General features: G+C 38.0%; 2 protein-coding genes across 2 annotated transcripts; both read left to right on the top strand.

Moving 5' to 3' along the window:
• The first annotated feature begins 331 nt into the window (after positions 1–331).
• Positions 332–6079, top strand: LOC130999022 (uncharacterized). The gene is made up of 9 exons (XM_057924497.1): positions 332–684; positions 1122–1191; positions 1331–1490; positions 1634–2415; positions 2665–2838; positions 2950–3066; positions 4212–4391; positions 5169–5215; positions 5665–6079. Exons 2-9 carry the CDS (start codon positions 1144–1146, stop codon positions 5948–5950), a joined length of 1794 nt encoding a protein of 597 aa, XP_057780480.1. The 5' UTR covers positions 332–684; positions 1122–1143; the 3' UTR covers positions 5951–6079.
• Positions 6080–14089: 8010 nt separating this feature from the next.
• LOC130999032 (probable calcium-binding protein CML36) lies at positions 14090–14986 on the top strand. Its single transcript, XM_057924502.1, has one exon. The coding sequence runs from the start codon at positions 14155–14157 to the stop codon at positions 14770–14772; it is 618 nt and encodes a 205-aa protein (XP_057780485.1). The 5' UTR covers positions 14090–14154; the 3' UTR covers positions 14773–14986.
• The last annotated feature ends 3825 nt before the right edge of the window (positions 14987–18811 follow it).

The following is an 18811-nucleotide window of genomic DNA, read 5'->3' on the forward strand; positions in this document are numbered from 1 at the left end:
ATTTAATATATTAAATTCTAATTAATATTGATTAACATTTAAAAATTGATGCTTAGAAAGTTATATCCGTAATCATGAAATAATCAATCGTTATAATCAATTACACTACTAACTAAAAATTTGGAATTAAGTTTTTCAAAAAATATTTGTATAATCGACCCTATTTAACAATGACAATACTAAAGTAAAACACAAAAAATAATTAGATTACAGAAGTATGTGGAAAAAAAAATTAGACACCAAAAGATAAGATAGAGATTCTAAACGATTTTTCTTAGTTTCCTCTTTATTCTCTTATTTATTCAAACCACCAAACTTGCATCCACAGTTTTCACGCGAAATGACTAAAATATCCAATTTCTTAGCGCCATAACTTCTCCCTCATGCCAAGTTGCCGACTCTAAAATCAGCTTACCCAATCCTCCTCTTCATCATGTTGTACCGTCAAGTTAAAACTATGACTATTAAGATCGCAGTCAACTTATACTAAATGTACAATCATCTCAAGCCCAAAATTGAAATTGATAAAATAAATCGAAAAACCATTTTCAATGATGATCACTACGTACAAGTTTCCATCCTGTTTCGCCGTTTACCTTACATATATGTGTGTGTATATACTGTAAAAGCAAACTCACAATATCGAACTCACTTTGCTCCGGCGAAGAAATTGGGCGCAATTTTGTAAGATTTCAGCTTCTAATTTTGTTCAGTCTTGGGGTTTTGTATTTGATTTCCCCTCTTTGTTTGCTTCTGTTTCTCTGCATTGATTTCTGTGTTCAATTTAGCGCTCGTGCTGACTACGAGTAGAAACTAGAAATTCTCTCTCTCTCTCTCTCTCTCTCTCACACACACACACACACACACACGCACACACAAAGGCTGAAAGAAGACGAAAGTTGTTTTTGTTGTTGTGATTACGGGAATTACTTTTTTCGCTTTTTGAGTTTTTGGGTTAACTGTCGTTTTTCATGTAAAGGTGGTTGGGTGTTAGGGTTCTAAAAGTTATTTACACGTTTCCTGTATTTTGGTTCGACTGCATGCCGTAGTGAATTGATGAGCTTATGGAGTTTGAATATCTCAGTATGATCGTGTAAATTGAAGTTTTTGGTTATTTGCAGAGTTGATTTCTAGAATTCGGTGATGGGATTCAATAAAGTTTACAAGTCATTGCAGGAAATTTTCCCACAGGTAAGTTTAGGCGTTTTCAATTTTAAAATTGTTTGTTAGTCTGATTGTTTCCGGGTGGTGCTTTTAGGGTATTTTAAATTGAGTTCTTTTTCTAAGAAAAAAATGTGACTTTTGCGGCTACTTCATTTTTTGGCAACAGATTGATGCTCGAGCTCTTAGAGCTGTAGCTATTGAGCATAGCAAGGATGCTGATGCAGCTGTTGAAGCTGTGCTTGTGGAGATTATACCTTTCTTTTCTGAACGGTCTAGACCAAGTACCCCTTCGACTGGGAGCATTGCTGTTGGAGAACCATCAGGAGGTATCAAGCTGTCAACTTTATCTGATTATGATACTCAAACTGTCATTTGGTCGTTTTTATTAATATGCTTACTTGCCTATTGAGTTCTAGTGGATGAGCCCTGTTCCGGTGGTTCTATTTCTTGATCCCAACTGCTCTTGCAGGTGCTATTGCCACAGTTCAAACTGCGGATTGCACATCTATGAATGGTGCAGCAGGCTCAACTAATGCCCAAAACGGTTATATTGCGAATGTTGGGTATCAACAGTCCTTTAGAGATGTTAATGATGGCCATATGGAAAACTTATCTGATACAAATGTTGGACATCGTGAAGGAGAGGGCGTTCTGGCTGAATTGACATTGTCTGGAAGCATACATGATAACAACATTCAATTGAAGACTGATATTTTCTCTCATGATGAAGTTGTTCATTTGACTAATAAGGATGGGGCAAATGCTCTTCAAATCGAAGCGTCAGTAGAACCCAAAACAGATAACACAACTTCAGATAGCAGCATCAAACTTGCATCTGATGATGCATGTCATACAGTGGGAACCTCGCAAGGAAAGGATGCGGGAAGCATTCAAGATGTGAATATCTTAGGAGATGGGTCAAACTCGAGGTGCTTGGAGACTGAGTTCGATAAACCTACCAATAACGAATGTGATCAGGGAAAGCCTTATGGAGATGACAAGATTTGTGCGATTGGACCTGTTTCATTTATTGTTCATGATCTAACAGTAAGCCTTCCAGAAAAGCCTGGAAATAATTCTGAGGTATTAGATGTGAAGTTGCCTTGTAATAGTGATACCAAGATGGAATCTGCTAGCAACATTGTAGACTCTGATTATGAGTCTACCTTGAATGGCTCCATGTCTCAATCTAGCCAAATCCATATGATTGATGCTCTTGCAAATATTATAGCTGATGCAAGAAATAATAAGGTATCAGTAGTGTCTCATTCTTTTTAGTTTTATCTCGCAAAGAATCTAATGTTTGAAATGGTTATCGTTTCTTTTTGGATCGATTTACCCTACGATGTTGTATCATTATGCCCTCAAAATCATGTTACATTTAGACATATATTTTCAGCTTCCAAGTGTTATCATTTTAATCTGTGATGTCCTGATTTACCAATGTCCCAATTCTCCAGATTTCTACTCAATTGATCAGATGTCTGATAAATGTTGCAGAAAATGTTGTTCTCAGCAATGGACTCTGCTATAAGTTTGATGAGGGAAGTTGAGCTTAAAGAGAAAGCTGCAGAACAAGCCAAAGTGGAAGCTGCTATGGGCAGAACAGATATACTGATTAAATCTGAAGAGCTCAAACAAATGGTGAAACTGGCAGAGGAAACAAATTCAATGGTTGTATTACTATTACTGATCTTAGCACATTAATGTACAATTATTTAAAGCCCCTTGTCCTGTCCAAATAAGTAAATGAATGTTTGTGGCTTAATATATTTCCTCTTTCAGCATGCTGGGGAAGTGTATGGCGAGAAGGCCATCCTAGCAACTGAGTTGAGAGAGCTTCAGTCTCGGGCACTCTCATTGTCAGTTGAAAGAGACAAATATCTTGCTGTTCTTGATGAGGTGCTTTTAAGCTTTACTTTCCTTTCAGTGCTAACGCTTCAAATATTTATTGCATATAGTATCTGTAGTCCTCGTGGTTGTAGGTCTACATGTTCAAATGTTGCAGATTTGTCACATTGTTATTCTTCATTGATCTAGCTCAATTGTTTGAAAATAGAGACTTCTTTTGACGTTTTCAAGCTACTTGGCACCTTCCTTCCTTAATAATATATGTTTTGCAAACTAATTAATATAGGGAGATGTGATAGTAGGTGTAAAGACAGTTTTTCTCTAAAAGAAAGAAACTCTTTTGCTTGGATTGGAATACTTCTATTTGGTTCTCTGATAATCTTACTGGAGTTTTTCTTGGGTAACATTGTGGCCTCATTCATCTTGCAGTGTTATGCACCATGTAGTCTTTTTTCAAGTGTTACTAATTTGGATTATGTTCAAGTCAAAGTTTCTTCTTTACCTCTTTTGAGTTAAAAATAAAATGAATGGCTACATGAAGTTCTCGAGGATTTTCCTGAGTGACCTCTTGCTCTTACCTCAGGTTATCCTGAACTGAAGTGCTAGTTATTTTAAAATCTTACCACGATACCATCAACACAACTTAAGTCCTGTAATGCTTGAATTCATTTCTGAAGAGGTAGCCGTGTCCTCTAATATGGAACCTTCCTACGTCCACCTTGAAAGTGGATCATTTTTTTTTCTTCTCGTGGTGAAATGCATAATGTAGCAATCATGGCTCATTTGAGGGACTTGTGACTTTTTGAGAACTATTTTGCATATTGCTTGCTTGTTTAGCTCTATTTTGATGAACTTATAAATTATATGATGACATCAGACAATTTATTAATTTTATGTGTGTATATTTGTATCTCAACATCTGTGTCCTAACTTTGGTTCCTTTTTAGCTGTATTCATCCATGTAGCTTAGGCTTTAAAACTGAAATTAGACTCTAGATATATACATGTACCATATACCCATACTTTTTTCCTACGTATATATTAGCTTAGATCTGATCCAGCTAGCCAACAAGCTGAAGAGAAGTTGCGCCTGTATAAATATAATCATATAAATAACCACATCGAGAATCATATAGGTTTATCCAAATGGTTGAGCATTGTCAGTTTGTCACAGTTGTTTATGTTTTCTACTGCAGATGCAACAAACCTTGGAGGTGCGATTAACTGAGGCTCAGAATGTAATAAAATCTGCCGAGCTAGAAAAAACAGAAAAGGAAAATGCTGCAATGAAAGCCCTTACTGAGCAAGAATTGATTATGGAGAAAGTGTTGCAAGAGTCAAAGATCCTAAACCAACAGGCAGAAAATAATGCCAAGGTAAAGTGCTTCATCTCGTATTCGTTACTTAAAAGGTGATTGGTATGTTCATTCATGTTCCTAATTTCCTATTGATTGAAATGTCTTGAGATTGGTAATTAGTAATTACCTTTTCCCTATTGAATCACCATTCTTATTGAGTCAAAACAACTAAATTTATGATACTTTTACCTAAAATCATGTTATATAATAGTAGTAGTATTTTAACATATTTGGAAAAATAGTTTGACAACTAGTTTAAATAATTTATTACTATTGGTATTAGTGTTATATATTACTCATTACTTTTTACTGAATAATAATAAAATATATATTTTAATTAATTTTTTTTGTTTTATTGAAGAAACATGAAAGTATTACCAAAGTAAATATAAAGTATACATATATATGCCTATTATTAAAATCTAACCAAACGAAAAACTAAAACCATAATTAACTTTTTATAGTAAAAAGAATTATTAAGTTAAAAATTATTATATAGTTTTTTATTAATTTAAATTTTTTATCGGCGTTCATAGTAGGAAAAAACTATAATTTGCTAAAACAAAATTAGGAAAAAACTGTTATTCATTTATTTATCTTTCTAAAAGTAGTGATATTTATTTGATTCCAATGTAAATTGATTTTGATATAGGATCAAATCCATTGTTTAATGATTTTTTTATAAACTGTATAAAATTTACGGAAATAACCTTCCAGACATATCTAATTTCATTCCTTCATACCAATCACTCCACTGTTTCTTGAACTACATATCTTGTTTATGTTTTGTTACAGTTGCGGGAATTTCTTGTGGACCGTGGCCGTGCCGTAGATACGTTGCAGTAAGTTCATATGCTCTTGACAAATCTTCTTTCCCTTATCTGCTAGAACTATACCAGGTTGCTTGACCACCCTTATTTCCTCTGGAAATGTTATCCTGCTGCTGGATATTCGATCGTGGTATTATTGAGTATTTTTCTGTTTATCGAAACATTAACTTAATAAGGAATTGTAATTTTGCGAGCCCAAAAAAAGTGGTCTTTTTTTCTTTTTCTTTTTGAGAGAGAAAATAGGTGGTAATTGTGATTGTTGGAGTTGGAGTGAGTTGTCTGTTTTGTTGATGTAGCATGATCCCACCAGAGGGGAATTTGATATTCTTGGTGGGCATGGTTGTTGGCAATGCCCTAGTAGTTTCAGAATGTTTCGCAATTGAAGTTGCTCGATTTCTTTTGGATGTGCGTAGCGTTTAATATTGCCACCCTCTTGTTTTTTGTTGCTTCCTTTGTTCCAGAGGAGAAATATCTGTTATATGTCATGATGTTCGGATGCTAAAGGAAACGTTGGATGAGCATATTCCATTTAGCAAGTCGCTCTCATCGAGCCAGACGAGTTGCATCTTAGCTTCGTCTGCTTCATCTTCAAAAAGTTCGACTCCGGAGCAGATGGAAGGAGCTGATCCACTGGACAAGAAAGGTACGACTTCTGAAAGCACATCTCAAGATGAAGCTGCTGGGAATGATCACAAGGCACTTTCAGACGACGAGTGGGAAATGTTTGATCCTGATATGCTTTCTTGAGTTTGCATATCTTCTTGTTAATTAGCTTTTAAGATTATGTGGAACCTTAAACGCCGGGAAATTAGGCGATTGTGCCTACACTTTGTTCGTATATAATATATGATGATAAAACGAAAATGTTATGTCAAAGGCTAGATGGGCTCTAATCAATTGCATATTTTGATGCTGGGTAATTTTAAACACAACCCCCAATTTTCTCCATATAACCCCCTTATTTAAAAATAATTATGATTGTACTATTTTACCCTTATAGGCCTTAGATTAAATTTTTAATATATAATAATTATCAGAACAGCCTCTAAATCTGAAAGAAGAACGCAGAGGAAATAGAGTTTGCAAGAAAAGAATAAAGAGAAGAAAAATTCATAGAATTAACTTCTTTTGTTGAACAATCATCAAGTTCAAAGAAGATAAAACATATTCTAGATGGGAAATTCAAATGCACATCTCCTCGAAATTAAAGGAAATCAATCCAAGGCATGAATATGATTATAATTTGTATGCTTCAAAAGGGTAAACCAATAGCATATTACATGAAATAACCATATTTCAAAACCAGGATGACTATAAATGTAAAGGCATAAATGAAAGCTTTGGAAGAGACACTTGTAGCTTGCAACGGAGAAGCTCTACAAAAATGCCAAGATTTTCTTCATATTCCAGCTCATTAACTCTGACAAGTCCTTGAGCACAGATAATGAAGGAACAATGCTGTTCTCCATAAGAGATTATCTGCAACATACAAGACCATGCCTATTTTTGAGGATTTTCTGCAACTAAGCCATCCAAATTCTAATTCAAAATCTCCCTTTTTGGAATGAATTTTGATCGTTTAGTTTGCTCCTCTCATTGGCAACACCATTGTGTTCGCTTCATCGAGGAAGACCGTGGATTTCGAGCCCTACAAGGGCGCGAGTTATCGATGTCATCACCATCCTATATATATGCGTCAATTTTTTTATTTTTATTTGAAATACTAGTAATAATTTTTAGGTCTTGCATTTCCATTTCCATTTGAACTAGATCACTGTAATGAAATTAAGTTGTTCTTGTATTTGCGTTGCCACTTTTCGTCAAATTCTTAAATTCCTAATATCTGCAAGTCAGCTCGAGCTATCATGCGACTCAGCTAAGCAAAAGAAAACTACTAAACTGGAAGATATCACTTGGATAGTGAAGACGTTATGTCAAAATTCTAACATATTCAAACAAAATATTCCGAATTCTACTACAAGCCTAGATTTAATCATGTCAAACAAGGCATCAAACTGGTCAAAATAACAGTAGGCAGACATGATAAAATAAAATATCCTGAAAAGCCAAAAGGTTGTTTGTAGATGTAAATAAGCATGATACCCAATAAATCCCTCAAATAACTCATCATCTTAAAATCTGCTTATTGTTCAAAGAGAAGGCCAATTTTCAAGAATTTTTAAAGTTCTCAGCCGTGACTCGTACCTCTTCTCGAAGCTCGCACATGAGTGATCTTGGGATATCAGCAACGCCTGAGTATCAAACTTTGCAGTTGCAAGCAGAGAGCCTCCTTTATCTTCTTCATCTTCCATCAAACCTCAATGGTGCCTTCCAAAACATGCTCAATAAAAACCCCAAATTCGGAGGGCTTGCAACTCGAGCTTCCCACCTCATTGCTCAATATAGCAATAAGATACATGAAAGATTGGAAGCTTGAATTGAGCTTATGCCTTCATAAGGAAACTGCCACAGAGGGCCATCTGAATGCACTCCATAGATATGCCACAGCTCTTCAAGAATTCAACTTTAGGCACCAAGGTTTGTTCCATGGATAAAACGATTAAGGATCTATTTGGACGTTAGATTCCAAGAGATGGATACAATTATAGTAAAACAAATCACAACGGAAACTTATGACTTATTTTCCTTATCACATGAATTCAACAACCTAACCTATTGTAGACAATTAAATTTGTCGTCGAATTAAATCGTGCCACGTGTAAATTCATGAATTAAATATTCAATTATATTTTCTATTTTATGAAATGGGATTTTATTCCTAAATTAAAATAGATATATGATTAATATTTAATAAAATGAATTAATGGGCTTATTGGCCATTTAAGGCCCTAAGGCCCATACATGGAGGCCCAAAGCCCATAAAGCCCATGAAGCCCATCTCTAAAATCTATAAATAGAGGTGTTGGGAGCTCATAACGGACAAACTCGAAGGAGTGGAAGATCGAAGAGCACAAAGAATTCTCTCTAGTATCACAAGTAGAAGAGGCGGAGAATTGGAGAGTTCAAGTATTCTTCCAAGTATTCAAGTATCTTGAAGAATTCTATCTAACGTTCAAGTATCCTTCGAATCTTCAAGTATTTGAGCATTCAAATCTTCAAGTATCCTTCAAAATCTTCAAGTATTCAAGTATCTTCAAGTGATCAAACCTTCAAATCTTCAAGTGATCAAGGCGTTCTTACAAATTCCAAGAACGATCTTCCTCAAATCAAATCAACCAAGTCCCAAAGCTTCAAGGCGTTCTTACAAAATTCTAAGGACGTTCTTCTCAAATCAAATCAACCAAGTCCCAAAGCTTCAAGGCGTTCTTACAAATTCTAAGGACGTTCTTCAAATCAAATCAAATCAAGTTCGAAAGCTTCAAGGCGTTCTTACAAAATTCTAAGGACGTTCTTCTCAAATCAAATCAAGTTCAACGTTCAATCCAAAATCACGACTTAAGTCCCTTGGATTGGCGTCATCAAATCAAGTATTTCAAGAACCTTCGAGCTTGTTCAAGAATCAAATGGAAGAGAAGAATCAGAGGATTAACTAGAGATTGCAACCCGCATAAATCTATCTTCAAATCTATCAAATTATCTTTGTAACGCGTTTTTGTATTTTATCAAATTGAAATACAAAAAATTTGTGTTTACAAATTTTGGCACGCCCAGTGGGACATCTCTACCTCTCATCTCTACTCTTCACCAAAAATCTTGAACAATGTCTATTCAACCAAATGCAACTGCTCAAACTTCATCTAAAGGTTCTTCGGAAGGCATCGGTATGATCACGCGAAGCAAAGCAAAATTGATGCAAGAGGTGTCCAAGTCGACCTCCCGTCTTCCATCTATCCATGAAGAAGATGACAACTTTGAGAGAAGCTTCACATTCCCCACTGAAAATTATCAACTCCATGCAAGTGTCATGATGACAAACACTTCCACCATGGAGGAACAACTCTTGAACTTGACAAAGATGGTTGAATCTCTAACCAAGCACATCCAAGAGCAAGATGCCCAGATTGCAAAGCTCAAAGGAGAAAAGAGAGAAAAAGGAGATTCAAGCCACGCCAACAACGATAGGGAAGACGAAGAAAGCGAAGAAGATGGAGAGAATAACGATGACGAAGCCTCCAAGGACAAATCAAAGAGTGATGGAAAAAGGCCTTCAGGAAAAGACACTCTCTTCTCATCTGGTGGCCTCATTCCCATTGACCAACTCAAAGAGTTCATCGAAGCAACAATGAAGAATAACTCCGGTGGAAGCTCCAAGTCATCGTTAACTTACTCCAAGCCATATACTCGGCGAATTGACAGCATGAGGATGCCTCTTGGTTATCAACCACCAAAATTTCAACAATTTGACGGCAAAGGAAATCCAAGATAACATGTGGCTCACTTCGTTGAAACATGCAACAACGCTGGTACTTATGGAGATCACCTAGCTAAGCAGTTTGTTCGCTCATTGAAAGGTAATGCCTTTGATTGGTACACCGACTTGGAGCCAAACTCGATTGACAGTTGGGAGCAATTGGAATATGAATTCCTCAACCGTTTCTACAGTACTAGAAGAACTGTCAGCATGGTGGAGCTCACAAGTTCGCGTCAATTCAAAGAAGAGCCAGTCATTGACTACATCAACCGATGGAGAAACCTTTGTCTCAACTGCAAGGACCGATTGTCTGAATCATCTGCCATCGAAATGTGTATTCAAGGGATGCATTGGGGTTTGCAATACATCTTGCGAGGAATCCAGCCTAGAACATTCGAAGAACTTGCTACAAGAGCGCATGACATGGAGTTGAGCATGATGGCAAGCGGGATCGAAGGACCACCCATCCGAGAACCTCGCAAATTCAAGCCAGAATTCAAGAAAGGAAGCAAATCATCTGATGAAGCACCAAATAAGGAATCCATGGCGATTAAGGCAACTTCGGTGAAATTCTTAAAGAGAGAAGCTGGACAAGAAGGCAACCAGAACACTCCACGAGACAATCAGAACTCTTCCCGGGACTTGGGGCAAAGAAGATCTACCTTGAAAGAAATGCAACAAAAGCAATACCCTTTCTTAGACTCTGATGTTTCAGGAATTTTTGATGACCTGCTCAAAGAAAAGCTTATCGAGTTGCCAGAAATGAAGCGACCAAATGAAGCAGGGAGGACAGATGATCCAAGTTACTGCAAATACCATCGTCTGGTTGGGCACCCCATACATGATTGCTTCATCTTTAAAGACAGGGTCATGCGTTTAGCTCGAGAAGGGAAAATATCTCTTGAAGAAGACGCTACTGCTGTAAATATGGTCTCCACCGACTTGAATGACATAATAGAAGGTATTGGAGCTCTGTATGATACATCCAATCAAGTAGATGAAGAACCTGAGCTAAATTTGGATGAAGATGATGATGCATTGGCAATCACATTCTCCAATGAAGACTTGCAGCTTGGATCTGAACCTCATAACAAGCCATTGTTCGTGAGTTGTTATACACAGGAACAGAAAGTCAATCGAATTCTCATCGATGGAGGCTTAGCGGTCAATATTTTACCACTAAGGACTTTGAAGCAATTGGGAATCCAAGTAGATGAGCTGTCAAAAAGTCGATTGATGATCCAAGGTTTCAATCATGAAGGGCAAAGAGCTCTTGGAACTATAAGGTTGCGATTGCTGATGCATGACATGGATTCGATGGCGTTGCTTCATGTTATCGATGCCAAGACGACCTACAATATGCTTCTGGGTCGACCATGGCTTCATGAAAATGGTGTTGTTCCTTCTACATTGCACCAATGCTTCAAGTACTATCAAAATGGCGCCGTAAGAAAAGTGGTTGGTGATCAAAAGCCGTTTACGGAAGCAGAATCACATTTTGCTGATGCTAAGTTCTATTTGGAAAGAACCAAAGTCTCAATGGTGAAAGATGATACATCACATGACGAGTTGAGATCTTGCCAGGAGAAAAAGAAGGAAGAATCTTTTCTAAAGATGGAAGGATTCACCATGCCTTTAACGAAGATTGATGCCAAGAAGCCAATTCTCCAACCATTTGAAGGGTTTGTCCGACCAAAGCAAAGTGGCGTCACAGATCATGAAGATCTCTCAAACAAAGAACTCTCAAAGCACTTTGGTCCGAAGGCATATAAACTCCTCGTGAATGCTGGATACAATCCTCAAGAAAGCTCTATGTCAAAGTCTCATTTGGAAAAGACTGATAACGCGGGCCAAAACTCCAAAGCAGGTTTGGGATATACAGCGCAGAGTCCCGTTCGTATCGCCATCAAAAGAGCTGCCACTAACTATGTTAGCACCCAACAAACCCTGGAATCGTCAAACATTCAAAGGGTTCCTGTTTTCAGAATGATGGGTAGAAGAGAAGCTCAACGAGTATCTGTCTTTAAAAGACTTGGCAAAGGCAAATCATGGAAACGAAGCAAGACAAAATGGAGTGATGAACTACACATAACAGAGAAATGGAGAAGTTTGATCCCTCCTCGAATGAAAAGATACACCACTTTGCTTATGCCATGTGGGAAAGAAATGAAAGCTCAAATAAAGACCACCATCTTCACACGAGATGCCATAGATGAAGAAGATAGAGAGAGTATGGCTTCCTCTTACTACACTACTAATAGTGCTAGTAATCCAGTTCCTCATACTACTCAAAGTCAAGAGCCCCGTGAAATTGCAAGTCTCGTTAGAAGTGGCGTTATCACAACAAGCGTTGCAGAGAATATAGCCTTCATACGCCAGAGAAATGAAAGCATAAAGACGTGTTTTGATTGCAAAGATCCTCGCCGAAAAGATGAAGACGTTGTCACAGTAAACCATATCACCTCCTGCGAGAAAATGGTCGTTGGAGAAGAGAATTCACACTTGAGCCCCAATGAACTGAAAACTCCGGATGAAGAGAGATTAGAAGTCCAACAAAACTGGAATACTATCAAGCTCTTCCTTCAAGATCCTTCAACAAAGCAGTGCGAGCGCCCCCTTTTCAAATTGGAGACATGGCCCTCGCTGCAAGGAGGCCAATTGTTATCACTCTCAAAGGAAAGTTCTTGAAGTACTACTATCCTTGAAGGGTGGTAGAAGTTGAAGCATGTACATATGTATATAGTTCATTTAAAAAAAAAAAAAAATAGAAAAGCCAAAAAAAAATGGAAAGCATAAAAAGCAAAAAAAAAAAAAATAGAAAAACAGAAAAGCCAAAAAGATGAGTCAGATGAAAAACCAGAAATGGAGAAAAGCAAACAAAATGGAGTGTATGAAGATAGCTCCTTGACGCACGAGCCTAAACTGCATGTTACTCCTGGCCCGCATGAGTATAAACTGTGCACGGCACCCAATCTCAAACACCCGTTGATCCTATGAACTACGTTTTGACTTGATCCCTTTCAAAAGGGTACGTAGGCAGCTTAGATAATTTCTAGGTTCAGTCATGAATTGTGTTTGACTCTTTTCAATTTATATCATCAAAGTTATGATTTAAGTTGATTATGTGAAGCCGAATATGTCTCAAATTGGGAAGAAAATCAAGCCATCAAAAGAAGCATAAGTATTTGGAGAAGATGTCAAAATATCCATCACAAACCAAATAAGAATCATCAAGAGAGAAATGATAGAAACTGCGGTTTGCACCAATACTAAGCAAATGGGTCTTGATCCTCCAAAGTTATCTGAGCAGAGATCAAAAGTGACTCTGAAGTCTTCAAAATTCCGCAGCATTTCCTCATCAATAGGTGCAGCTTTATATTTGTCAAACTCTCTTTTGAATTCTTGGATTGCACCTCGGACGGTATGAAAGGAGGCACTATCTTGCTTGAAGGACGACAACATCTTCGTCTCCCAACAGCTCTATCATAGCAAGCTCTTCCTTGATCAAAGCAATTCAGACGATGGCTTCATTCTCCTTGGCTTAAGCATCAAGAAGAGAAGACTCAATCTTCTCGAGTCGCTGTGCAGAATTCTCCCAACTTCGTGAGATGCCAAACATAACAACAACCTCACTCTAACCAGATTCAAACAATCCCAGGCCTGAGCGCACCCAAGACCTGTCAAAGAATTGAGTCATCTGGCGTTGAGGTCAGCTATGCATCGCCAGCTTCACTTCTCTCCAAGCTAAGGTTGAAACTATTTGTGGAGTAGGAATACACGTTCACACCTTTGAGTCATCTAGCCTGCTCAAATGCGCGCAAAGAGAAGATGTAACCAGCAATCTTCAAAGGTTGGACTCACAATGGCCCAGATCCGAGCGCACCCGAAATCTGATTAAAAGCCAATTGAACCACCTGAAGTGCAAAGTAAACATCACTCAAATAAGGTCTTAGATGGGCTGCTGCCAGATTTTTTGGATGAACTCTCTGAGGATGGTCTTTAGTCGGGCCGATGGAGATGTCAAGACTGAAAGAAAAATGACAATAGATTCCAAACTTTGCAAATACTCAAAGCATCTCGTTTGGGGCAAAATCTATCATGAAGTTGGTTGATGAGACTACGCCAATCCTGAACATAACCCTCCAAGATTGTATCACCAAGCTTTCGCTGCTGCCAACTGCAAAAAAAAAAAAAAAAAAAAAAAAAAAAAATTCATATTGAGAATTTACTTTTATCAAATTAAAAAAAATGTGAATTTTGAGTTATTGAATTGCAATAAAGGAGACTTAAAAAGGAAATTCTAAAAAAAAAAAAAAAAAAAAGGGAGAAAAACGAAATCAGCTTCTTTGGGCTTTCAGAGAAGAATTCTATGATTTTGGGCCAAGTCTTATTGGTGAATGATAGATTTAAAAAAAAAAAAAAAATCAGCATGCTTCTTTTCTCTCTAAAAAAAAAAAAGGGCCCTTGATCCACAGCCCATCAGCCGCCCATTTCCTCCTCACATCCAAACCCTCTCTCTCCTCTCCCTTCGCTTTTGGGGTGAATTCGCACCTGCTAATTTCACACTCCAAATTCCATCATGAAGCTCGCCAAGATTGTTCCCGCCAAGCTCTTCAGATCGAAGAAATCGCGCTCGGTTTCCAGATCCGAGGCCGAGCCGTCGTCCTTCAGCTCCCATACGACGTCCTCCTCCTCCTCCTCTGAGGACGGCGGCCTCAAGAGACCGGCCGGCCTTTCTACGCCGACCAGCGTCCTCCCATCGACCTCCGCCGGCATGTCGACGGAGGAGTGGACAGAGATATCCGCCGCCGTCTACTTCGAGCTGAAGCAGGCGTTCGAGATGATCGACCGCGATGGCGACGGGAAGATCACCAAGGAGGAGCTCGAGTCGCTCCTGAGCCGGCTCGGCGCCGAACCTCCGAGCAAGGAGGAGCTGCGGCAGATGCTCAGCGAAGTCGACCGCGACGGAGACGGCTGCATCACGCTGGAGGAGTTCCACGCGATCGGATCGGCTTTCGCGCCGTCGACCGACAGCTCGGAGCTGAGGCACACGTTCGATTTCTTTGACTCCGACCGCGACGGGAGGATCACGGCGGAGGAGCTCTTCAGCGTATTCAAGACGATCGGCGACGCGCGGTGCACGTTAGAGGACTGCCGGCGCATGATAAGAGGCGTAGATAGAAACGGGGACGGATAAAAGGAGAGAACAGGCGGCTCCGTTGCTCGCCGAAGAGAAGCAGCACTGCAGCAGTGGTCACAGCCATCTGGAGATGCCGAGGAGCCTAAAATCACCAAGAAACAGAGATCGATTTCCGGCTATTTCCCCGGCCAACTCGAAGAAAAATAGCAAGACTCAAGCCAACAAAACTTTCCCCAGCTGCATCGGTGAAGCAGCTGTATATTTTAAAGATAAGAAAAATAAAAGAAAGAGATGAAGGAAAGGAGTATTTGCTGCTGCTAAAAAGAAGGAAGAGTTACTCTATTTATAAGCAAACTTCTCACCAAATCTCTAAACTTAGCTATTCTTCCAGCGCCGAAGAGTGGAGTTCCAGCTATGAAAGGCCCTTCAAAACAAGCTGTTAAAGCTTAACAGGGACTACATTTAATACAATGAAGGACTTTGTTTGCGTTGGCACGCATAAGATGGCTGAAAAAAAAAAAAAATGCTTTCATGAGGAAAAGAAAATGGCGCAAGTTGGCTAAAAGTAGAACTCCAGCAAATTCTCATATTAAAGCTAATAAAGAGAACACAAGCACATGTATGAGAATGAAGCTAAAAGTGGAACGAGCCAGCCTAAATCAGTCTTGATATCTGAAAAGTGAAAATAAATGCAGCTTCTGGTACATGCAGAAAAGGAGTTCTCAACAAGTTAAAAATGTCGAGCTGTAAGTCTTGGAATTGGATTTGGAATTGGCAGCATACTTTTGATATATGGGTGTCCATATTTTAGGCCCATTTATCTCATTTGATGAACTTATAGTCCACGTTCTTGTCCATTTCATTTTTTTTAATTAGTGGACTTGAGGGACATGGCCCAAGTGGAGCATTAATTTGCAAGCCCAAGTCTAGATTGTATTAGTGCCTCCGGTTGCTTTGAAGAACTCCTAAATACGAGTATAAACTATTTAAAATTTCAAAATCAAATGAAGAACTCCTGAATACGAGTATAAACTATTTACAAGGTCAAAGTGAAATCCAAAGAAATTCAAGAACTCCTAAATACGAGTATAAACTATTTAAAATTCCAAAATCAAATGAAGAACTCCTAAATACGAGTATAAACTATTTATAAATCCAAAGAAATTCAAGAACTCCTCGATAAGAGTTTAAATTATCAAAAAAATAAATTTCGAGACTCGTCTATTACCAAAGGCATTTCGTCCATAAACAAGTCTCGATGGGGCAATTTGTAGACAATTAAATTTGTCGTCGAATTAAATCGTGCCACGTGTAAATTCATGAATTAAATATTCAATTATATTTTCTATTTTATGAAATGGGATTTTATTCCTAAATTAAAATAGATATATGATTAATATTTAATAAAATGAATTAATGGGCTTATTGGCCATTTAAGGCCCTAAGGCCCATACATGGAGGCCCAAAGCCCATAAAGCCCATGAAGCCCATCTCTAAAATCTATAAATAGAGGTGTTGGGAGCTCATAACGGACGAACTCGAAGGAGTGGAAGATCGAAGAGCACAAAGAATTCTCTCTAGTATCACAAGTAGAAGAGGCGGAGAATTGGAGAGTTCAAGTATTCTTCCAAGTATTCAAGTATCTTGAAGAATTCTATCTAACGTTCAAGTATCCTTCGAATCTTCAAGTATTTGAGCATTCAAATCTTCAAGTATCCTTCAAAATCTTCAAGTATTCAAGTATCTTCAAGTGATCAAACCTTCAAATCTTCAAGTGATCAAGGCGTTCTTACAAATTCCAAGAACGATCTTCCTCAAATCAAATCAACCAAGTCCCAAAGCTTCAAGGCGTTCTTACAAAATTCTAAGGACGTTCTTCTCAAATCAAATCAACCAAGTCCCAAAGCTTCAAGGCGTTCTTACAAATTCTAAGGACGTTCTTCAAATCAAATCAAATCAAGTTCGAAAGCTTCAAGGCGTTCTTACAAAATTCTAAGGACGTTCTTCTCAAATCAAATCAAGTTCAACGTTCAATCCAAAATCACGACTTAAGTCCCTTGGATTGGCGTCATCAAATCAAGTATTTCAAGAACCTTCGAGCTTGTTCAAGAATCAAATGGAAGAGAAGAATCAGAGGATTAACTAGAGATTGCAACCCGCATAAATCTATCTTCAAATCTATCAAATTATCTTTGTAACGCGTTTTTGTATTTTATCAAATTGAAATACAAAAAATTTGTGTTTACACCTATGCATAAAACATCTTAGAAATGGTTCATTCAGCAGAAACAACAATAACATACGTGTAGTATAACCATATTTTGAAGCCAGCCTACACCTATCAATATAGATGGAAATGAGCAAAGCAAAAAATCTTTCTTCAGTTGCTTCATCACTAAATGCATCTTGAATTCACACAAAACGACCAACACTCATCCTACTGCTTGATTAAACTTTCATATGTTCCTTGTAAACACCACCAACTTCATTTATATACGGGTGGACAAATCTCTCATAAAACTTGGCCTCCGAGGTAGAGGAGGCCAATTCTCAATGAGGTTCCTACTTTCAAGAATCCTTAAAATTGCTATCCGCAGCTTGTACCTCTTCTCGAAGCTGTACATAAGTCCACAATGCCTGGCAACCAAAACCTCATTTATCTTCTTCATCTTCTCAACGGATACTACAAGCGCTCGAGGCTCCTTCCTAAACATGCTCAATACGTCAATCTCTGAAAACCCCATATCCCGGAAAGCTTGCAACTTGAGCTCCCAGCCCTCCTTCTTCATTGAAGTAACAGTTTGAATGGCATAAATGAAAGGTTTGGAAGCCCCCATTTCTTTGATCTTCTCTACAGACAGCTTGTGGGCATTGACATAAAGCAGCTGGCGCGCTATTGAGGACGATTCGAATTCGTTGCATGGATACGCCACAGCTCTTTAAGAATTGGACATTAGCCAGCACAATTTTTTTCATGTTAATGTCTCACAACTCTGACGACTGCAGTATTGGATTCCAACAAGCCCTTGAGCACAGATAATGAAGTGATTCTTCAAACTCGACTGAGGGGCAACTTGAGATTATCTTGGAAATCTCGGCGGAAGAAAAGCCCTCGTCTTGGAAGAAATTGATTTTGGGTTTAACGTTGCGTTCGAGGCTGTAACGGAGAAATCTAGCCTATATCCGACGATGAGCGGTCGAAAATCCACTCGATTTCAAGAATGAGAGCATCGAATCCACTGTTTGACACAAGGGAAATGGTGTTTACGCACCAAAATGTCAAGAACAATAGGATTGATATCGAGCTGGGTCCGCGTCCGAGTAGAGAAGAAATGGAGCGAAACAGGGGATATAGCCGAATGAACATTCGTATTTGAAGCATGCTTGAAAATCAAAAAGGTCAGCAGCCATTTTTGAAGAGAATGGATAATTGAAGATGGGTTTATTAAGGAACTCACTTCACTTCCAAATCGAAGCCAACGCAGACAAACTTCAGCAGGTACGGTTATTAGGTTAAGCTTGGAAAAAAAAGTCAAAATTCAACTCTTTATGTTTTTTTTTTTTTTTTTTTATCGAACTGAATTTACAAAATATACTTATATCCCAAGCAATTACTCCCCAAATTCCATGCCCATTTTGTAATCTTAGCATTATCACCTAATTTTTTAATTATTAGCCCACCCAATTTTTTAATTGTTAATTTGTTTAATTATATAATTATATATTTTGAAATATAAATAAAAAAATTAAAAATAAATTCATGTTCAAATTTCACTCTTATGGTAGCTTATTAATTGAGAAATTTTAACTTTTGAACTAAATATAAAAAATATTACTCCCTCCGTCCCCAAAACAAGTTCCTCTTTGGGGACGGCACGAGTTTTAAGAAAAAGTGGTAAAGTGTATTGATTGTGGAGAAAAATATGTTATAATTAGTATTGAGAGTGGTGAAAATGTGAAAAAGTGTTATAATTAGTATTGAGAGTGGTGAAAAGTGAAAAGTAAGAATAAATAAAGTATTATTAGTGGTGGGGTAGTTGTCCAAAAATGGAAAGAAAGAAAGATGAACTTATTTGGGGGACGTCCCAAAAAGGAA

Source organism: Salvia miltiorrhiza, chromosome 1 (assembly GCF_028751815.1).
Source record: "Salvia miltiorrhiza cultivar Shanhuang (shh) chromosome 1, IMPLAD_Smil_shh, whole genome shotgun sequence".
In the NCBI taxonomy this organism is placed as follows: Eukaryota; Viridiplantae; Streptophyta; class Magnoliopsida; order Lamiales; family Lamiaceae; genus Salvia; species Salvia miltiorrhiza.